Source organism: Pelobates fuscus, chromosome 6 (assembly GCF_036172605.1).
Source record: "Pelobates fuscus isolate aPelFus1 chromosome 6, aPelFus1.pri, whole genome shotgun sequence".
In the NCBI taxonomy this organism is placed as follows: domain Eukaryota; kingdom Metazoa; phylum Chordata; class Amphibia; order Anura; family Pelobatidae; genus Pelobates; species Pelobates fuscus.
The window spans coordinates 49902572-49924296 of record NC_086322.1 but is presented as its reverse complement, the minus strand read 5'-3'; the positions used below and the strand labels follow the sequence as shown (position 1 = coordinate 49924296).

The window sequence follows — 21725 nt, the reverse complement described above, 5'->3', positions numbered from 1 at the left end:
CTGCTGAGAGTCTAGAGATTTGGGAGCTTGTTTTCTGATCTCTCTCTGATAATGGATACACCAGGTAAGTGATCCCTGTGTATTGTGTTTTGGAAGCTCATCCTGCAGGGCTGTATATACTGAGCATTCCTAGGGAGTATCTCACTTCATAGCTGATTACTTCTGTGATGGTCTTAGAAGTTTCTCACTGACTGTTACTGTTTGACAGAACTCCATCCGTGATATTAAAATGGACACTATAGTCACCAGAATCACTACAGCTTAAGGCAGTGGTTCTGGTTATACATACAGGCTTCTCAATAGAAATACAACGTATCTCTTTTTTACTCTCTAGTACCACCTCTAGGTGCTTTCTGTGTCTACCCTCAGTCTCAACACTCTGCCTGGTGATAGATGCATTTCTATGAGGACACATAGTGATAGAGGGGTTACTCTAGTACCCAAACACCTGGCTTTAAAACCTAATCTGTGCTGCTAACCTTGCACCCTGTTTCTCAATTACGGGCCAAATCCAAGTATAGAAAACCTAGAAATCAAATCAGTTTAACTAGATGCCAAATGTGCACAGGGAGTGCTACATTGACAAAGTTGAAACACTGTATTCTTGTTGGTGCTTCAAATAAACTATATATCTTTACGTAAATTTGGCATCTAGTTACTCTTCCTTGGTTTCTTTGCTTTCAATCTGAGGAGATACTAATTGATTCAGTGTTTGTGCAACGTGTCCACACTAGCCTCCTAAATGCTTTCCTATGGGGAGGCGTTGGATGGGTTGAGGTCATCAAAACTGATCTCATCCACAGACTGGTATGGGAGAAAAGGTGAGTAAAATCACCTTGTTAGAGTGATCCAAGCAGGCATTAGAATCAGTAATCCATGTTTGTGTTCCTTTAAATATACTCTCTGGATTAAAAATGTCTAATTCAACATTTAAACTCCGCTGACCTGGTAAATCTTTCCTGTTTGGCTATAGACATTTAAAATTCTGACACTTCTCACTGTAGTGACTAATGCTGCTGGTAGGTTAGCACATTTAAAAACCCAGGACAGTGGGACAGAACCATAATACTGCATACCTCCCAAATGTCCCTACATTGCATAAATTGTTAGTAAGTCTCCTAAAACTTCTCACAACAGGTCAGCTCCTGGCCACACTGACACCCCTCAAATTAATGTGTCCCTCTTCGTCCATTTGAAATTTTTGAAGATCAAAATAACCCTGTAATGTAGACCATCAGAAATGGCTCCTGTTTGGAGCTCTGTGTTCTGGAAGGGTTTTCCTGTGCTGCTGTTTTTTTTATTTATTTTGTTTAATCTAACTTAAATCTTCAATATCTTGGCTTATGGCTTAAATCCCTTTTAGTTGTACTTTCATATTGTGTTGTGGACTACCAATAGTGGCTATAACCTTTTCCTATTGACTTCCAGATACCCTCCTGTTTGCTGTGAAGGATTATGTTGCCAGAGCTGGATTACCACCCAAGAATCTTCTGGATAACTTTGATGCTAGATCTAGCATTGTAGGGAAGCTGAATAATGTCAGTAAGATTGCCTTTAACCCAGAAGGGGTGCTGTTTGCTGTGCGTGGTAAAGAACTCTTCATGGGAGCTATGCCTTCAGATCCAAACCTGGACTTTTTCTCGACTGCCAAGAGAGTGGGCAAAACCGACTGGGAAGGGTTTAAATTGATCTTCTTTGATCCAAATGGCCTTCTGTATGCTTCTACCAAGAATGGGGAGTTCTACAAGGGTCCAGCACCAAGCAATGAAAACGTATCCTGGCTTTATGGCCAAGCCACCAAAATAGGAACCGCTGGCTGGAATGAATTTGATGCCCTTTTCTTTGACCCTAAAGGCATCCTGTATGCAGTGACAAGTGACGACAAGCTTGTGATGAGAAGCCCTCCAACCAAACCAGACGATAACTGGCTTGCCTCCAGCACAACCATTGGAAAAGGAAGCTGGCGCATCCTGACCCATTTCATGGCTTTCACCCTAGAGTCTGACCTGTGGTGTGTGGATTCCAAGAATGGCAACATCTATAAAGGACCAGCCCCGACCAATGCTGATGCCAATTACACTGCAAAGGCAGAGAAACTGGGCTGGGGTTACAATGTCTACCCCCTCCTTTCCTTCACCATTGATAAAACCATCCAGAGTATTGTGAGCTTTGAATTCCTTCCAGATTCAGGGAAAATCCTATCCCAAGGCACAGAGGTGGTGCAGACCCAGATCTATAACAACAAGAGCAGCACTCCATTAAAGCACACCTTCTCGTAAGTAATGGAAACCTCATGGAGTCTCATCCATTCAGGGATCACAATTTCAACTTGCCATTGGCGAGTGACCACTTCAGCCATGGCAAGCGGAAATTCACCCTCAGTGTTCCATGGATCCTTCAGGCTTGCAGTCGTCACTCTCTTCTAGGCTTGACTGATGGCATAGGACTTTAGCTCTGCAGGTACTTCTACCTATTGGCAAGATTACATAGAGTACAGGATGGTGCACTATATACAATACTCTGAATGTTAAAAGGTTGGCTGTCTTACTACATTAATGTCCTTCATAAGTTACATGATTTTTATACTCTCTGAATAGAGAATGGTGTCTGTTTACCAATGTTGAGGAAAGCCTTGTTTACAATCCTAGGGCTACTTATTGGCAGACAATAATTTTATAATGCCTTTTGGTGCTTGTGACTTTTCTATGCCAAAAAAACCAAAGGTTTAGGCGGTCCAAGAAAGGCAAGATTAATGGAACCAGATGACAAGCTGCAACATTTGACCTTTAAGGTCTTTCTCTGAATCTGGGGAAGTTCACAGGATAGATTTAGGCATATAAATGCCATTAGATGTGTTCTGAGGTTATTCTGTTGGACAACTGTCTGTTCTGGATATACTGCTTACATTGGTCAGTAATGAGTGAGCTTCACAAATGTGATGTTTTTAATTGCACTGATTGATGTTGTGACTGCTTCTAAAATGATGTGTATCCCAGAGCACCGAGTGGCTGCATGGGGACTGAGTGCAGTTCCTACCTACATTTCTAGCCTCAAACCTGGCAAATCCAGAGATTCTTGTAATTCTGTGTTGGGAGCTAGTTGCAGCCCAGAAATGTTCCATGCTACCAATGTCCATGCTGTGCATATTTTGTATCTGTGCACACTGGCAAGAGTTGGGATCCTATGCAACCTTGCAGGCAGAGTTCCTGCAAGGATAAGATCACAATATCCTCCCCACACACATTATGCTCCCTCCCTTTCTGCAGTTTCCAGAATACACTCTAGAAAGCTGGTGGTTGGTCTGCACGCAGCACCTGTGATATCACAGGGGGTGTAGTAGTCAGCGCAGTGCTGGGTTCTAGGTGGCCAAATGTTTTGAGGGACCTTCTCAACAGTGTTCATTAGGGCATTTACACCAGATTGCCCCCCTTCAAAAGGATTGGAGAACCCTTTTTAAAGCAAACATGACTTAATAATTTTCCAACTGTCCTTTTTGAAGGACACTGATAAGATCTGGAGTACCCTGGGAATGGGTGGTGAAAAATCCATTCACTGACTTAATAACTATTCTGGATTATGGTTCAGGCTATTCTCCTTCTCTCACTATATTAATGTGAAGGGTTTGTCTTTCTAGCTTCTCCAAGACCATAACTGAGAGCAGCACCTTCAGCCAGGAACATGGATTCACAGTGGCTGTTGGTTCAGAGATGTCCTTCAAAGCTGGAGTCCCATTCATAGGAGAAACGGAGACCAAGATTTCCATCAATGTGAGCACAACTCATACCTGGAATTTCGCCAAGACCAATGAAATCCAGGTAAGGGTGGAATAAATGGTGGTGGCAACATATCAATGTGTGTGTGTTCAGATCTGGTATATTGTTTAGAACATGCTTTGAGTTATTGGAGGGGAAGCAAATGGCATGGTATATTGTGTCCTGGCTCTTCATGTATTAAGTATTAGCTAGTGAGTTACAAGTCTCGGGTTCCTTGACTCTCATCTCGGACGAAAGGGATTGTTTGTAAATTGAAAAAGGGCTGCATTCCAAAACAGTCCGACTTTATTTTTACTCCTACATTAAATGCTATGGTAGCACACTATCACCATATAGTAACCTTTGCACATCTACGGACTTACAGCCAGATATCCTTTGTTATATTGGAGCAGCTGTAACAAGCCACCCATATAACAAGAACAGAGCTTAAGCCTTCCTGGCCAGTCTGTACACTATTGCCCAACCTTTACTTACAAGAGGTCTAACTATAGAAATAGCCTAAAACTGCATCATGCTTTTTGACCCTTCTCTCAACCAGTTAATTTGTACAATAAATGAATATTGTGTACAGGTAACATGCTTTTGACTATTAATGATATATTGCTCCTGCCAGTATCTAACCTTCTGACTTCTTCTGCAGACAACCTTCTCCTCCAGCACAGATGTGGAGGTACCAGGTGGTCATTCAATACGTATGGTGGCATCTGTGACCAAGGGAGAAATGGATGTACCGTTCCGTGCCAAGATCCGCACCTTGTTTGGCTATGAGACCATTATCCAGGGAATGTGGAAAGGGGTCAGTCACTATAACTTGATGGTCACCCAGGAAGACTACAAACCATGAGATGGACTGATCCTCTGTATGGCATATGATCTGTCCCATGGATACATGTTGACCAGACAAATCAAACTCTGCAGAGTTTGATAGTATAAACTACAGGAATTCATGTTCTGCCTTGGTTTAAAATAAAAACAAATTATACTCATGCATGTCTTACAATCACTTGTTCCAATGTCTGTAGATGTGTTTACGTTGACACAGGTAGTCTCAATTCTTGGTATATTTCCTTATCCATCCTGTATTATCCCTAAATCTATGGACATTAGTGGTATGTGTAGCTCCACACTATAACAATCCTGGCTAGTAGCCTAGAGGTCAGCCAAATGACTAGCCAACTGGCATTCCATGTTGGTGCAGAGATGTCCTTCAAAGCTTGAGTCCCCGTCACTAACTTAATAACCATTAAGGCTATTCTCATTTTCTCTCAATATATTAATGTGCCAAATATTTGACAAGAGGGCACATACACTTATATTTATTTTTTTGCACTTGAGTAAGGCTTGAATAGTCAAAACTACCAGTGAGTGCAAGGGACACTGTGTGTATGTGTCTCTCTCATAAATGTATCCCAGTCTCTATATCCTTTCCCTAAATGTCTCCCCAGGCTTTCCATTCTTTCTCATTGTGCATCTGCTTGCACTTAAATGGACACTATAGGCACCCAGGCCACTCCAGCTGATTTGATCTGGATGCACTGTCCTATTGCTCTTAATCCTGCAGAAGTAATTATTGTAGGGGTTTTTAACAAACGGCAATGATTACCGTTCAGGGTTAACTCCACCTCTAGTGGCTATTCATGGAAGTGTCCAGCGTCATGCAAAACCTAATGCCGCCATTGAGGAGTGAAGGTGGAACCAAGCCAGTGCCGAGGGACATCAGCCTGGTCCGGGGTAAGTGACAGAAGGTTTTTTTAAAACCCCTTTTGCACCGTGAGGTAGGGGTGCTTGACAGAGGGGGAAGCTATAGTGCCAGGAAAAGGAGTTTGTTTTCCTGGCACCATAGTTTCCCTCTAATGTCTACTCAGTGTGTCTCTTTTCCTAAATGTCTCTTCGATGCAATTCAGAGTTTAGTGAATAAACTGCTGAGAGAATGTAGTTGCATTCATGAGGGGGCTTCAAAATGGATTGCTGACTAGGGTGGCAGGAATCCTTGCACCGGCTCTACATACAGCAGGCCGTTGTCTTGCGGGTTACAGGGCAGCAGTAGGTTCATGCTTGCATTCTTCCCCTCTGTTGGTCTTACCGTAATAGCAGCCGATTCTGCAGGCACCGCAGCAGAGCTGTTGAACCCGAACACATGATCTGCCTGAGCCTAGTGTGTGTGTGTGTGCTGCCAGAGCAATTGATGTGAGCTGGGAGCTCCATAGAGGGTAATGGGACCTCAGTAACCAGGGTCTAATTCTCTATCAAAGGGCAGGTCCTGCAGGACTACTAATGGGAACAGCATTCCTGCTGTGGAAAAAGGACTCGAGCCCTGACTGTCACACAGTATAGTTCAGGACAAGCAAGGGGACTCAGGACCAGGCCCATAGTGTTTATGCAGAAGGCTAGCCTTCATGCTACTACAAGGAAGGCAAGGGAGTACATGCCACAGTTTTAAAATCTGTTATTCGAAAATATCACACAGCAGATTGAAGGAGCTTGTTAACAAGCAATACTCGTCATACAAAGTTATGATAGTAGATTTCCTGAAGTCACATGAGTCAGAACCAAGAAATACCATTCACTCCTCGCTGAATCAGAGGGCATGACTAGAAAGTGCTGTCCTGAAAAAAAGTGGAGAATAGGATGAAGGGGCACACTCATAAGGTCACTTCTCCATGCTAATTCTTCTTGACTTCTCTGCCACCTTTGACACTGTTGATTGTAACCTTCTCCAAACTCTTGGAACCCCCTGTCTCTGTGACACTGTCCTCTAAGTTTCCTCATATCCAGGGCCGGCCTTAGGCATTTAGACGCCCTGGGCGAAAAATCTTCACAGTGCCCCCCCCCTCGTCATCCATGTATGCTGTAATGTTTGTGTTGTCTGTGTATGTGATAGTAGGTGTGATGACTGTGTGTGATATGTATGCTATGTGTGATATTTGTAATGGGTGTATTAACAGTGTGTGATATGCGTGTATTGGTTGTATGTGACACACACACACACACACACACACAGTCAGACGGCCATACACACACACAGGAAGACATGCACACACACACACACACACACAGGCAGACAGTCATACACACACACACACACACAGACACACAAAGGCAGACAGCTTCACACACACAGACAGACACAGGCAGACAGTCAGTCATACACACAGACACAGACAGTAATACACACAGACACACACAGTCATACACACAGACACACACACACGCAGACAGTCATACACACAGACACACGCAGACAGTCATACACACAGACACACACAGGAAGACAGTCATACACACACACAGACAGTAATACACACACACACAGGCAGACAGTCATACATACAGACACACAGAGGCAGACAGTCATACACACAGAGGCAGACAGTCATACACACAGAGGCAGACAGTCATACACACACACACAGACAGTAATACACACACACAGGCAGACAGTCATACACACAGACACACAGAGGCAGGCAGTCATATACACACATACACAGACCGTAATACACACACACAGGCAGACAGTCATACACACAGACACACACAGTCATACACACAGACACACACAGAGGCAGACAGTCATACACACACACACACACACACGCAGACAGTCATGCACACACACAGACAGTAATACACACAAACACACACACACAGGCAGACAGTCACACATACAGACACACAGAGGCAGACAGTCATACACACAGAGGCAGACAGTCATACACACACACAGACAGTAATACACACACACAGGCAGACAGTCATACACACAGACACACAGAGGCAGACCGTCATATACACAGACACACAGAGGCAGACAGTCACACACACACACAGACAGTAATACACACACACAGGCAGACAGTCATACACACAGACACACAGAGGCAGGCAGTCATATACACACATACACAGACAGTAATACACACACACAGGCAGACAGTCATACACACAGACACACACAGGCAGACAGTGATACACACAGACAGTAATACACACAGGCAGAGAGTCATATACACACACACACAGACAGTAATACACACAGACACACAGAGGCAGACAGTCATACACACACAGACAGTAATACACACAGACACACAGAGGCAGACAGTCATACACACACACAGACAGTAATACACACAGGCAGAGAGTCACACTCACATGACAAGCACACAGTTACCTGTGGAGTATATTGTGGAGGCAGTGCAGCTCCTGGTGACTGTTTGGTGGGGAAGCAGGGACTCCTTCCTGCTTCCCCTGCAGCAGTTTTCCGGCGCTTTTAGCTCCGCCCCCGCCGCACGGTAAGCTCCGCCCCCGCTGCAAATTTTTTTTTTAAAATCCCGGCCGGCTGTGCGGCCGCACGGCGCCCCCTGCTCCATGGCGCCCTGTGCGGCCGCACAGCTCGCACACCCCTAAGGCCGGCCCTGCTCATATCTCTCCCAATGTTCATTCAGTGTCTACTTTTCCAATGACACTTCCTCCCCTCATCCTGTCTCGGTTGGAGTCCCGAAGGCTCTGTTCTTGGTCCCCTTCTGTTGTCACTTCATACAGCCTCTCTCGGCAAACTCATTATTTCCTATGGATTCTGCTACCAGTTGTCATTAGGCGGCCATCAGTCATTTGAATATGCAGAGGTTTATCCTTGTTATGCATGACAGGCGCATCATCGTCATATGGGCATGTGACACTCCCCCTTCCCCCCTCCATCATATCTAACCCAATAAGACCAGTACACTAGGTATATGGATCAATATGCCCACAGCTTTTATTAATAACCATAACAACACTTATAAATAACATACATTATTTAACCCTAACCTGCCGCTGTGAAAAAACAGGAACCAAATCCCCAGGGACATCTAACCCAGAGGGAGGGACAAATTCAGCCAGGTAAGCAAGTTAAAATTGAACACAATATTAAAATGGCTGCCTATTTATACTAGCTTGACCTCCACAAACGAAGGAAGACCTGTTTCAGAAACTCCACCTCTCTGACTGTGGAAGTTTTTTTTTGTCATTAAAAACAAGTAGTACCTATTTTGTATTCATTGGTGCAAATGAAATAGTATATTAGCTCAAACAAAAAAATTGTTACGAAAACTGCTGTGCCACTGTTGATAGATACCTCATTTCTCCATTAAACTTGAGCATTCAAAAGATGAAAGGTGAAATGCAAAGCGCAACAAAATAAATGAAGACTGAATTGCTTGCTGAATTAAATTTTGTTCAAATAATTCAATCATTTGTTTATTACTTTAATTGCAAGAAGGGAGTTACCGGCTTCCTCCTTGTAATTTGATTACAAACGCCATAGGTGATGGATCCCCATTTACTAAAAAGGGAGATTGAAATCCTTCTTCATGCCCCCATCCACCATCCCACAGACAGAGGCATGTCTACTCAAAGAATGGGACTTCATCATGCCCCCAGCCGCCATCCCACAGATAGAGGCACGTCTACTCAAAGAATGGGACTTCCTTGTGCCCCCAGCCGCCATCCCACAGATAGAGGCACGTCTACTCAAAGAATGGGACTTCCTCATGCCCCCAGCCGCCATCCCACAGATAGAGGCACGTCTACTCAAAGAATGGGACTTCCTCATGCCCCCAGCCGCCATCCCACAGATAGAGGCACGTCTACTCAAAGAATGGGACTTCCTCATGCCCCCAGCCGCCATCCCACAGATAGAGGCACGTCTACTCAAAGAATGGGACTTCCTCATGCCCCCAGCCGCCATCCCACAGATAGAGGCGCGTCTACTCAAAGAATGGGACTTCCTTGTGCCCCCAGCCGCCATCCCACAGATAGAGGCATGTCTGTCTCAAAAGCAGGTATCTGGCAGAGGACCTGGCGGCAGGTGTGGGTTAGTAATTAAATATACAAAAATAGTGGCCTGGTGCCAAAGGGTGGGGGCTTTGGGAGACAATAGGTCCTCTCTTGTTATTATATTTAGAGCCTCACCTGCCATCAAGAGGTGAGGACTGGGGTGGGCAAAGGGTCTCTCCTCCATATATTATTTAGAACCTACCACACGCCGGCAGTGCATGGGGGATGAAGTGGACAACAGATCCCTCCCTGTTATTACATTTAGACCAATCACACTCTGCCAGTGGGTGGGATTTGTGTGTTGACAATAGGTTCCTCCTACTGTTGTTATTTAAACCACCACCAGGCCTGGTCTGGCCATCAGGCAAACCAGGCAAATGCCTGTTGGCAGCGATGGCTATGGGCTGAGGCTGACAGGGGAGATCAGAAGATCTTCACTGCTGGCCCATGCAGGGCCTGCTCTATCAAAGCTCTGGCTTTGGTGTGTGCCATGACAGGCCAGTGGGGATATCAAAGACTTCTTACTGGCCCACTTTTATAGAAAAATTATTTAACTTAGGTGCCCCACCCGCAGCCATAGCTGCCCAATTGCTAGTCACTTTTTTGGGAGTGAGCAGCCACTGTCTGTTTGTTGTTTTGTTTAGTAGACAACACACGCTCCTACCTGCTGCATGGTTTATTGGAGCATGAGAGAGGATTTAAATCTCCATTATATAATTCTACTCATTAATAGCAACAACTAATAGCAACAACCAAAATGAAGGAATACACTTTTCTTAATTTTCAGTTGCTTAGTAGATAGCTCCTTAACCCCTTATGGACTGAGCCAAATGTACACGTTGTGATCAAAACAAAACGTAAACAAAACCTGGCATTTGCGCTAAATGTCTGTCCAACTGTAATTCACCTCTTTCGTATTAAATGCACCTACATTTATTATATATCATTTTATTCAGGGGAAACAGGGCTTTCATTTAACATCAAATATTTAGCTATGAAACATAATTTAATATGAATAAGATATAAAAAAAAAAGGGAGAAAATAAGATTTAAAAAAAATGTAATTCTACTTGACATTTTAACTGTGAATGTCATAATACGGCTTGCTTTTACTGCAATAAAATACACATTTTTGTATTCAGCGATGTATCACATGTAAAACAGTACCCCCTATGTACAGGTTTTTTTATGGTGTTTTGGGAAGTTACAGGGTCAAATATAGCATGTTACATTTTTCATTTTTTTCACATTGAAATTCGCCAGATTGGTTACGTTGCCTTTGAGACTGTATGGTAGCCCAGGAATGAGAATTACCCCCATGATGGCATACCATTTACAATAGTAGACAACCCAAGGTATTGTCCAGTCTTTTTTAGTAGCCACTTGGTCACAAACACCAGCCAAAGTTAGCGTTAATATTTGTTTGTGTGTGAAAAATGCCAAAAACTAGTTGTATCGCCACTCTACGTGTATGTTGATAGCAATATATATATATATATATATATATTAATTACTATCACAATACAGTTAGAACTAAATAACACAGATATACATTTTTTAAATTATTTATTTTTTATTATTTTTTATTTTAATTTTTTTACGTATTTAAATTTTTTACATTATATATAATTATAATTATATATATATATTTAAGCAATATCATTCTACGTGTATTTTGATATTAATATATATAATTATATATATTAATATTGAAATACACTTACACAGTGTTTGTGTAAATGCGTATATATATATGATCTAAGTATATATTATTTAATTTTTAACTGTTTTAAACTTTTATTTTACATTTTACAGCCAGCAGGGGGACTACCTGTCATTCCAGGCAGTCCCCCTGCTGGCAATGCTGTGGACGGCTATGCCGTCCATGTGATCGTGAGGACCTCGCGATCACATGGCCCAGGCGGGCCGGATCGGAAGCGGGGGACTCCCTGGGATGCCAGGTGAGTCCCCCCAACGCGATCGCCGGCATGCGACCGGGTAAATATTAAGGACGCCGGGGACGTTATATGCTGCCCACCGGCTTTTAGGACCAGGTCCCCAAGTATGGCATAGAACGCCCGCCGTCCTTATGGGGATAATAGTGTTGGTCTCCTTATGTGAGATTTGCATAAGAATAATAAATAATGGAGCTATTTACTAAAGATCTCCTTAATTTGGTGCCCTTAAATATGGCAACCCAACATTTATATACCAGTTTAGGGAGTTATCAGCTAAACAGTTGTAAGATGCAGGATGGGACACAGAATTTCATTAGTCTTAATTAAAGGGAATCTGTTTTCCTGGCACTGCAGGTTCCCTCTCCCTCCCACCCCCCAATCCCCGGTTGCTGAAGGGGTGAAAACCCCTTCAGTAACTTACCTGAGGCAGCGACGATGTCCCACGTCGCTCCTCCTTCTGACTGCGTCGGCCGGTGGGTGAGACTGATCCCGCCCACCGGCCAGGGAGACCTAATGCGCATTAGCGCTCCCCATAGGAAAGCATTGAAAATGCATTTTAATGCTTTCCTATGGGGAAATGAGCGACGCTGGAGGTCCTCACACAGCGTGAGGACGTCCAGCGACGCTCTAGCACACGTTTTCCTGTGCTAGGAACCAGGAAGTGCCCTCTAGTGGCTGTCTAGCCACAGCCACTAGAGGTCGAGTTAAACCTGCAAGGTAAATATTGCAGTTTATAAAAAAGTGTCCAAGTCTATTGTCCATCCAGGAAAGATTTGGTGATTGGTGAATTAACCTCAAACTGTTGGTATGGAAAATTATCTGATGTGACTGTTTTCACAAATGATTTGTTTTATTTCTTTACCCTAATTTTTATAATTCAGTTTTTAATTTACTACAATTCTATGGCGGTTATTTTCAAAAACTGTCACATTGATTAACTGTTCTGCCTGTTTTGTGTGAATGTTCCATTTTCTCATGTATAAAACTGTAACTCCAACTTTATACATCGGGGAGATTATTGTCAATCTTGTCTTTAATGCCCCCAAATGGCAAATGAGCCACAAACGTGTCAAGAAAATAAATAATGCACCACTTTTTATACATCTCCCCCTTTGTTTCCAGAGAAGTATAATGCAATATTGTGGTGACCTACCTGTTAACTCAGTATCACATTGTTCAAAGTCTGGTAACCCTGCTCATTAAACCAGGTACAGCTGTGTGTGGGGAGGGGTCCTGACTATAAAGCTAATCACTAATGATACCGACCTTATACAGATATATCTGGAGACCTTTCCTGATCCACACAAGCCAGAGACCCCAAGAGGAAAGAAGAAGGATCCCTGCTGAGAGTCTAGAGATTTGGGAGCTTGTTTTCTGATCTCTCTCTGATAATGGATACACCAGGTAAGTGATCCCTGTGTATTGTGTTTTGGAAGCTCATCCTGCAGGGCTGTATATACTGAGCATTACTAGGGAGTATCTCACTTTATAGCTGATTACTTCTGTGATGGTCTTAGAAGTTTCTCACTGACTGTTACTGTTTGACAGAACTCCATCCGTGATATTAAAATGGACACTATAGTCACCAGAATCACTACAGCTTAAGGCTGTGGTTCTGGTTATACATACAGGCTTCTCAATAGAAATACAACGTATCTCTTTTTTACTCTCTCTAGTACCACCTCTAGGTGCTTTCTGTGTCTACCCTCAGTCTCAACACTCTGCCTGGTGATAGATGCATTTCTATGAGGACACATAGTGATAGAGGGGTTACTCTAGTACCCAAACACCTGGCTTTAAAACCTAATCTGTGCTGCTAACCTTGCACCCTGTTTCTCAATTACGGGCCAAATCCAAGTATAGAAAACCTAGAAATCAAATCAGTTTAACTAGATGCCAAATGTGCACAGGGAGTGCTACATTGACAAAGTGGAAACACTGTATTCTTGTTGGTGCTTCAAATAAACTATATATCTTTACGTAAATTTGGCATCTAGTTACTCTTCCTTGGTTTCTTTGCTTTCAATCTGAGGAGATACTAATTGATTCAGTGTTTGTGCAACGTGTCCACACTAGCCTCCTAAATGCTTTCCTATGGGGAGGCGTTGGATGGGTTGAGATCATCAAAACTGATCTCATCCACAGACTGGTATGGGAGAAAAGGTGAGTAAAATCACCTTGTTAGAGTGATCCAAGCAGGCATTAGAATCAGTAATCCATGTTTGTGTTCCTTTAAATATACTCTCTGGATTAAAAATGTCTAATTCAACATTTAAACTCCGCTGACCTGGTAAATCTTTCCTGTTTGGCTATAGACATTTAAAATTCTGACACTTCTCACTGTAGTGACTAATGCTGCTGGTAGGTTAGCACATTTAAAAACCCAGGACAGTGGGACAGAACCATAATACTGCATACCTCCCAAATGTCCCTACATTGCATAAATTGTTAGTAAGTCTCCTAAAACTTCTCACAACAGGTCAGCTCCTGGCCACACTGACACCCCTCAAATTAAAGTGTCCCTCTTTGTCCATTTGAAATATCTGAAGACAAAAATAACCCTGTAATGTAGACCATCAGAAATGGCTCCTGTTTGGAGCTCTGTGTTCTGGAAGGGTTGTTTCCTGTGCTGCTGTTTTTTATTGAACAGTTTCAAATCTAACTTAAATCTTCAATATCTTGGCTTATGGCTTAAATACCTTCTAGTTGTACTTTCATATTGTGTTGTGGACTACCAATAGTGGCTATAACCTTTTCCTATTGACTTCCAGATACCCTCCTGTTTGCTGTGAAGGATTATGTTGCCAGAGCTGGATTACCACCCAAGAATCTTCTGGATAACTTTGATGCTAGATCTAGCATTGTAGGGAAGCTGAATAATGTCAGTAAGATTGCCTTTAACCCAGAAGGGGTGCTGTTTGCTGTGCGTGGTAAAGAACTCTTCATGGGAGCTATGCCTTCAGATCCAAACCTGGACTTTTTCTCGACTGCCAAGAGAGTGGGCAAAACTGACTGGGAAGGGTTTAAATTGATCTTCTTTGATCCAAATGGCCTTCTGTATGCTTCTACCAAGAATGGGGAGTTCTACAAGGGTCCAGCACCAAGCAATGAAAACGTATCCTGGCTTTATGGCCAAGCCACCAAAATAGGAACCGCTGGCTGGAATGAATTTGATGCCCTTTTCTTTGACCCTAAAGGCATCCTGTATGCAGTGACAAGTGACGACAAGCTTGTGATGAGAAGCCCTCCAACCAAACCAGACGATAACTGGCTTTCCTCCAGCACAACCATTGGAAAAGGAAGCTGGCGCATCCTGACCCATTTCATGGCTTTCACCCTAGAGTCTGACCTGTGGTGTGTGGATTCCAAGAATGGCAACATCTATAAAGGATCAGCCCCGACCAATGCTGATGCCAATTACACTGCAAAGGCAGAGAAACTGGGCTGGGGTTACAATGTCTACCCCCTCCTTTCCTTCACCATTGATAAAACCATCCAGAGTATTGTGAGCTTTGAATTCCTTCCAGATTCAGGGAAAATCCTATCCCAAGGCACAGAGGTGGTGCAGACCCAGATCTATAACAACAAGAGCAGCACTCCATTAAAGCACACCTTCTCGTAAGTAATGGAAACCTCATGGAGTCTCATCCATTCAGGGATCACAATTTCAACTTGCCATTGGCGAGTGACCACTTCAGCCATGGCAAGCAGAAATTCACCCTCAGTGTTCCATGGCTCCTTCAGGCTTGCAGTGGTCCCTCACTTCTAGGCTTGACTAATGGCATAGGTCTTTAGCTCTGCAGGTACTTCTACCTACTGGCAAGATTACATGGAGTACACTATATACAATACTATAAGGTTGGCTGTCTTACTGCATTAATGCCCTTCATAAGTTGCATGATTTCTATACTGACTGAATAGAGAATGCTCTGTTTACAATCCTAGGGCTACTTATTGGCAGACCATACTTTTATAATGCCTTTTGGTGCTTGTGACTTTTCTATGCAAAAAACCAAAGGTTTAGGTGGTCCAAGAAAGGAAAGTTTAGTCGAACAATAATTAGTCTTTCTCTGAATCTGGGGAAGTTCACAGGATAGATTTAGGCATATAATTGCCACTAGATGTGTTCTGTTGGACAATTGTCTGTTCTGGATATACTGCTTACATTGGTCACTAATGAGTGAGCTTCACATATGTGATGGGTTATTTTTTTTTTTTTTTTTATTGCACTGATTGATGTGGTATAGCCCAGAGCGCCGAGTGCAGTTCCTACCTACATTTCTAGCTTCAAACATGGCAAATCCAGAGATCCTTGTAATCCTTGTGTTGGCAGCTAGTTGCAGCCCAGAAATGGTCCATGCTGTACATATATTTGTATCTGCACACTGGCAAGAGGTGGGATCCTATGCAACCTTGCAGGCAGTTCCTGCAAGGATAAGATCACAATATCCTCCCCACACACATTATGCTCCCTCCCATTACACTGTCCTCCCTTTCTGCAGGTTCCAGAATAGTCTGGAAAGCTGGTGGTTGGTCTGCACGCAGCACCTGTAATATAACAGGGGGTGTAGTAGTCAGCACTGTGAGCCTTGCACAGTGCTGGGTTCTAGGTGGCCAAATGTTTTGAGGGACCTTCTCAACAGTGTTCATTAAAGCATTGCCAGCAGATTTCCCCCCTTCAAAATGATTGAAGCCTTTTTAAGACAAACATGATTTAATGATTTTCCAACTGTCTTTTTTGAAGGACACTGATAAGATCTGGAGTGCCCCTAGGAATGTGGGGGGGGGGAGGGGTTCAAAAATCCATTCACTAACTTAATAACTATTCTGGATTATGGTTCAGGCTATTCTCCTTCTCTCACTATATTAATGTGAAGGTTTTGTCTTTCTAGCTTCTCCAAGACCATAACTGAGAGCAGCACCTTCAGCCAGGAACATGGATTCACAGTGGCTGTTGGTGCGGAGATGTCCTTCAAAGCTGGCGTCCCATTCATAGGAGAAACGGAGACCAAGATTTCCATCAATGTGAGCACAACTCATACCTGGAATTTCGCCAAGACCAATGAAATCCAGGTAAGGGTGGAATAAATGGTGGTGGCAACATATCAATGTGTGTGTTCAGATCTGGTATATTGTTTAGAACATGCTTTGAGTTATTGGAGGGGAAGCAAATGGCATGGTATATTGTGTCCTGGCTCTTCATGTATTAAGTATTAGCTAGTGAGTTACAAGTCTCGGGTTCCTTGACTCTCATCTCGGACGAAAGGGATTGTTTGTAAATTGAAAAAGGGCTGCATTCCAAAACAGTCCGACTTTATTTTTACTCCTACATTAAATGCTATGGTAGCACACTATCACCATATAGTAACCTTTGCACATTTACGGACTTACAGCCAGATATCCTTTGTTATATTGGAGCAGCTGTAACAAGCCACCCATATATAACAAGAACAGAGCTTAAGCCTTCCTGGCCAGTCTGTACACTATTGCCCAACCTTTACTTACAAGGGGTCTAACTATAGAAATAGCCTAAAACTGCATCATGCTTTTTGACCCTTCTCTCAACCAGTTAATTTGTACAATAAATGAATATTGTGTACAGGTAACATGCTTTTGACTATTAATGATATATTGCTCCTGCCAGTATCTAACCTTCTGACTTCTTCTGCAGACAACCTTCTCCTCCAGCACAGATGTGGAGGTACCAGGTGGTCATTCAATACGTATGGTGGCATCTGTGACCAAGGGAGAAATGGATGTACCGTTCCGTGCCAAGATCCGCACCTTGTTTGGCTATGAGACCATTATCCAGGGAATGTGGAAAGGGGTCAGTCACTATAACTTGATGGTCACCCAGGAAGACTACAAACCATGAGATGGACTGATCCTCTGTATGGCATATGATCTGTCCTATGGATACATGTTGACCAGACAAATCAAACTCTGCAGAGTTTGATAGTATAAACTACAGGAATTCATGTTCTGCCTTGGTTTAAAATAAAAACAAATTATACTCATGCATGTCTTACAATCACTTGTTCCAATGTCTGTAGATGTGTTTACGTTGACACAGGTAGTCTCAATTCTTGGTATCTTTCCTTATCCATCCTGTATTATCCCTAAATCTATGGACATTAGTGGTATGTGTAGCTCCACACTATAACAATCCTGGCTAGTAGCCTAGAGGTCAGCCAAATGACTAGCCAACTGGCATTCCATGTTGGTGCAGAGATGTCCTTCAAAGCTTGAGTCCCGGTCACTAACTTAATAACCATTAAGGCTATTCTCATTTTCTCTCAATATATTAATGTGCCAAATATTTGACAAGAGGGCACATACACTTATATTTATTTTTTTGCACTTGAGTAAGGCTTGAATAGTCAAAACTACCAGTGAGTGCAAGGGACACTGTGTGTATGTGTCTCTCTCATAAATGTATCCCAGTCTCTATATCCTTTCCCTAAATGTCTCCCCAGGCTTTCCATTCTTTCTCATTGTGCATCTGCTTGCACTTAAATGGACACTATAGGCACCCAGGCCACTCCAGCTGATTTGATCTGGATGCACTGTCCTATTGCCCTTAATCCTGCAGAAGTAATTATTGTAGGGGTTTTTAACAAACGGCAATGATTACCGTTCAGGGTTAACTCCACCTCTAGTGGCTATTCATGGAAGTGTCCAGCGTCATGCAAAACCTAATGCCGCCATTGAGGAGTGAAGGTGGAACCAAGCCAGTGCCGAGGGACATCAGCCTGGTCCGGGGTAAGTGACGGAAGGTTTTTTAAAACCCCTTTTTTGCACCGTGAGGTAGGGGTGCTTGACAGAGGGGGAAGCTATAGTGCCAGGAAAAGGAGTTTGTTTTCCTGGCACCATAGTTTCCCTCTAATGTCTACTCAGTGTGTCTTTTCCTAAATGTCTCTTCGATGCAATTCAGAGTTTAGTGAATAAACTGCTGAGAGAATGTAGTTGCATTCATGAGGGGGCTTCAAAATGGATTGCTGCCTAGGGTGGCAGGAATCCTTGCACCAGCTCTACATACAGCAGGCCGTTGTCTTGCGGGTTACAGGGCAGCAGTAGGTTCATGCTTGCATTCTTCCCCTCTGTTGTTCTTACCGTAATAGCAGCCGATTCTGCAGGCACCGCAGCAGAGCTGTTGAACCCGAACACATGATCTGCCTGAGCCTAGTGTGTGTGTGTGTGCTGCCAGAGCAATTGATGTGAGCTGGGAGCTCCATAGAGGGTAATGGGACCTCAGTAACCAGGGTCTAATTCTCTATCAAAGGGCAGGTCCTGCAGGACTACTAATGGGAACAGCATTCCTGCTGTGGAAAAAGGACTCGAGCCCTGACTGTCACACAGTATAGTTCAGGACAAGCAAGGGGCCTCAGGACCAGGCCCATAGTGTACATGCAGAAGGCTAGCCTTCATGCTACTACAAGGAAGGCAAGGGAGTACATGCCACAGTTTTAAAATCTGTTATTCGAAAATATCACACAGCAGATTGAAGGAGCTTGTTAACAAGCAATACTCGTCATACAAAGTTATGATAGATTTCCTGAAGTCACATTATGAGTCAGAACCAAGAAATACCATTCACTCCTCGCTGAATCAGAGGGCATGACTAGAAAGTGCTGTCCTGAAAAAAAGTGGAGAATAGGATGAAGGGGCACACTCATAAGGTCACTTCTCTATGCTAATTCTTCTTGACTTCTCCGCCACCTTTGACACTGTTGATTGTATCCTTCTCCAAACTCTTGGAACCCCCTGTCTCTGTGACACTGTCCTCTGGTAAGTTTCCTCAAATCTCTCCCAATGTTCATTCAGTGTCTACTTTTCCAATGACACTTCCTCCCCTCATCCTGTCTCGGTTGGAGTCCCCAAGGCTCTGTTCTTGGTCCCCTTCTGTTGTCACTTCATACTGCCTCTCTCGGCAAACTCATTATTTCCTATGGATTCTGCTACCAGTTGTCATTAGGCGGCCATCAGTCATTTGAATATGCAGAGGTTTATCCTTGTTATGCATGACAGACGCATCATCGTCATATGGGCATGTGACACTCCCCCTTCCCCCCTCCATCATATCTAACCCAATAAGACCAGTACACTAGGTATATGCCCACAGCTTTTATTAATAACCATAACAACACTTATAAATAACATACATTATTTAACCCTAACCTGCCGCTGTGAAAAAACAGGAACCAAATCCCCAGGGACATCTAACCCAGAGGGAGGGACAAATTCAGCCAGGTAAGCAAGTTAAAATTGAACACAATATTAAAATGGCTGCCTATTTATACTAGCTCGACCTCCACAAACGAAGGAAGACATGTTTCAGAAACTCCACCTCTCTGACTGTGGAAGTTTTTTTTGTCATTAAAAACAAGTAGTAACTATTTTTTTTATTCATTGGTGCAAATGAAATAGTATATTAGCTCAAACAAAACATTTTTTATGAAAACTGCTGTGCCACTGTTGATAGATACCTAATTTCTCCATTACACTTGAGCATTCAAAAGATGAAAGGTGAAATGCAAAGCGCAACAAAATAAATGAAGACTGAATTGCTTGCTGAATTAAATTTTGTTCAAATAATTCAATCATTTGTTTATTTCTTTAATTGCAAGAAGGGAGTTACCGGCTTCCTCCTTGTAATTTGATTACAAACGCCATAGGTGATGGATCCCCATTTACTAAAAAGGGAGATTGAAATCCTTCTTCATGCCCCCATCCACCATCCCACAGATAGAGGCACGTCTACTCAAAGAATGGGACTTCCTCATGCCCCCAGCCGCCATCCCACAGATAGAGGCACGTCTACTCAAAGAATGGGACTTCCTCATGCCCCCAGCTGCCATCCCACAGATAGAGGCACGTCTACTCAAAGAATGGGACTTCCTCATGCCCCCATCCACTATCCCACAGATAGATGCACGTCTACTCAAAGAATGGGACTTCCTCATGCCCCCAGCCGCCATCCCACAGATAGAGGCACGTCAACTCAAAGAATGGGACTTCCTCATGCCCCCAGCCGCCATCCCACAGATAGAGGCACATCTACTCAAAGAATGGGACTTCCTTGTGCACCCAGCCGCCATCCCACAGATAGAGGCATGTCTGTCTCAAAAGCGGGTATCTGGCAGAGGACCTGGCGGCATGTGTGGGTTAGTAATTAAATATACAAAAATAGTGGCCTGGTGCCAAAGGGTGGGGGCTTTCGGAGACAATAGGTCTCTCTTGTTATTATATTTAGAGCCTCACCTGCCATCAAGAGGTGAGGACTGGGGTGGGCAAAGGGTCTCTCCTCCATATATTATTTAGAACCTACCACACGCCGGCAGTGCATGGGGGATGAAGTGGACAACAGATCCCTCCCTGTTATTACATTTAGACCAATCACACTCTGCCAGTGGGTGGGATTTGTGTGTTGACAATAGGTTCCTCCTCCTGTTGTTATTTAAACCACCACCAGGCCTGGTCTGGCCATCAGGCAAACCAGGCAAATGCCTGTTGGCAGCGATGGCTATGGGCTGAGGCTGACAGGGGAGATCAGAAGATCTTCACTGCTGGCCCATGCAGGGCCTGCTCTATCAAAGCTCTGGCTTTGGTGTGTGCCATGACAGGCCAGTGGGGATATCAAAGACTCCTTCTTACTGGGACACTTTTATAGAAAAATTATTTAACTTAGGTGCCCCACCCGCAGCCATAGCTGCCCAATTGCTAGTCACTTTTTTGGGAGTGAGCAGCCACTGTCTGTTTGTTGTTTTGTTTAGTAGACAACACACGCTCCTACCTGCTGCATGGTTTATTGGAGCATGAGAGAGGATTTAAATCTCCATTATATAATTCTACAACTGAAGCAACAACTGATAGACCAAAATGAAGGAATACACTTTTCTTAATTTTCAGTTGCTTAGTAGATAGCGCCTGAACCCCTTATGGACTGAGCCAAATGTACACGTTGTGATCAAAACAAAATGTAAACAAAACCTGGCATTTGCGCTATATGTCTGTCCAACCGTAATTCACCTCTTTCGTATTAAATGCACCTACATTTATTATATATAATTTTATTCAGGGGAAACAGGGCTTTCATTTAACATCAAATATTTAGCTATGAAACATAATTTAATATGAATAAGATATAAAAAAAAGGGAGAAAATAAGATTTTAA

The 21725-nt window shown here is 43.4% G+C and overlaps 2 protein-coding genes across 2 annotated transcripts; both read left to right on the top strand.

Annotated features, from left to right (window-relative positions):
- On the top strand, positions 1 to 4617 carry LOC134615338 (tachylectin-2-like). Its single transcript, XM_063459842.1, has 4 exons — positions 1 to 64; positions 1429 to 2275; positions 3635 to 3815; positions 4414 to 4617. The coding sequence occupies exons 1-4, from the start codon at positions 52 to 54 to the stop codon at positions 4615 to 4617; spliced, it is 1245 nt and encodes a 414-aa protein (XP_063315912.1). The 5' UTR covers positions 1 to 51.
- Positions 4618 to 12844: 8227 nt separating this feature from the next.
- LOC134615337 (tachylectin-2-like) lies at positions 12845 to 17426 on the top strand. Its single transcript, XM_063459841.1, has 4 exons — positions 12845 to 12955; positions 14323 to 15169; positions 16444 to 16624; positions 17223 to 17426. Exons 1-4 carry the CDS (start codon positions 12943 to 12945, stop codon positions 17424 to 17426), a joined length of 1245 nt encoding a protein of 414 aa, XP_063315911.1. The 5' UTR covers positions 12845 to 12942.
- Positions 17427 to 21725: the final 4299 nt, after the last annotated feature.

What these genes read in the sequence shown, in the direction of transcription:
- LOC134615337 (XM_063459841.1), top strand. An exon ending in CCATTAAAGCACACCTTCTC is followed by an intron (nt 15,170 to 16,443) that starts GTAAGTAATGGA and finishes TTGTCTTTCTAG; the next exon opens with CTTCTCCAAGACCATAACTG. An exon ending in CCAAGACCAATGAAATCCAG is followed by an intron (nt 16,625 to 17,222) that starts GTAAGGGTGGAA and finishes CTTCTTCTGCAG; the next exon opens with ACAACCTTCTCCTCCAGCAC.
- LOC134615338 (XM_063459842.1), top strand. An exon ending in CCATTAAAGCACACCTTCTC is followed by an intron (nt 2,276 to 3,634) that starts GTAAGTAATGGA and finishes TTGTCTTTCTAG; the next exon opens with CTTCTCCAAGACCATAACTG. An exon ending in CCAAGACCAATGAAATCCAG is followed by an intron (nt 3,816 to 4,413) that starts GTAAGGGTGGAA and finishes CTTCTTCTGCAG; the next exon opens with ACAACCTTCTCCTCCAGCAC.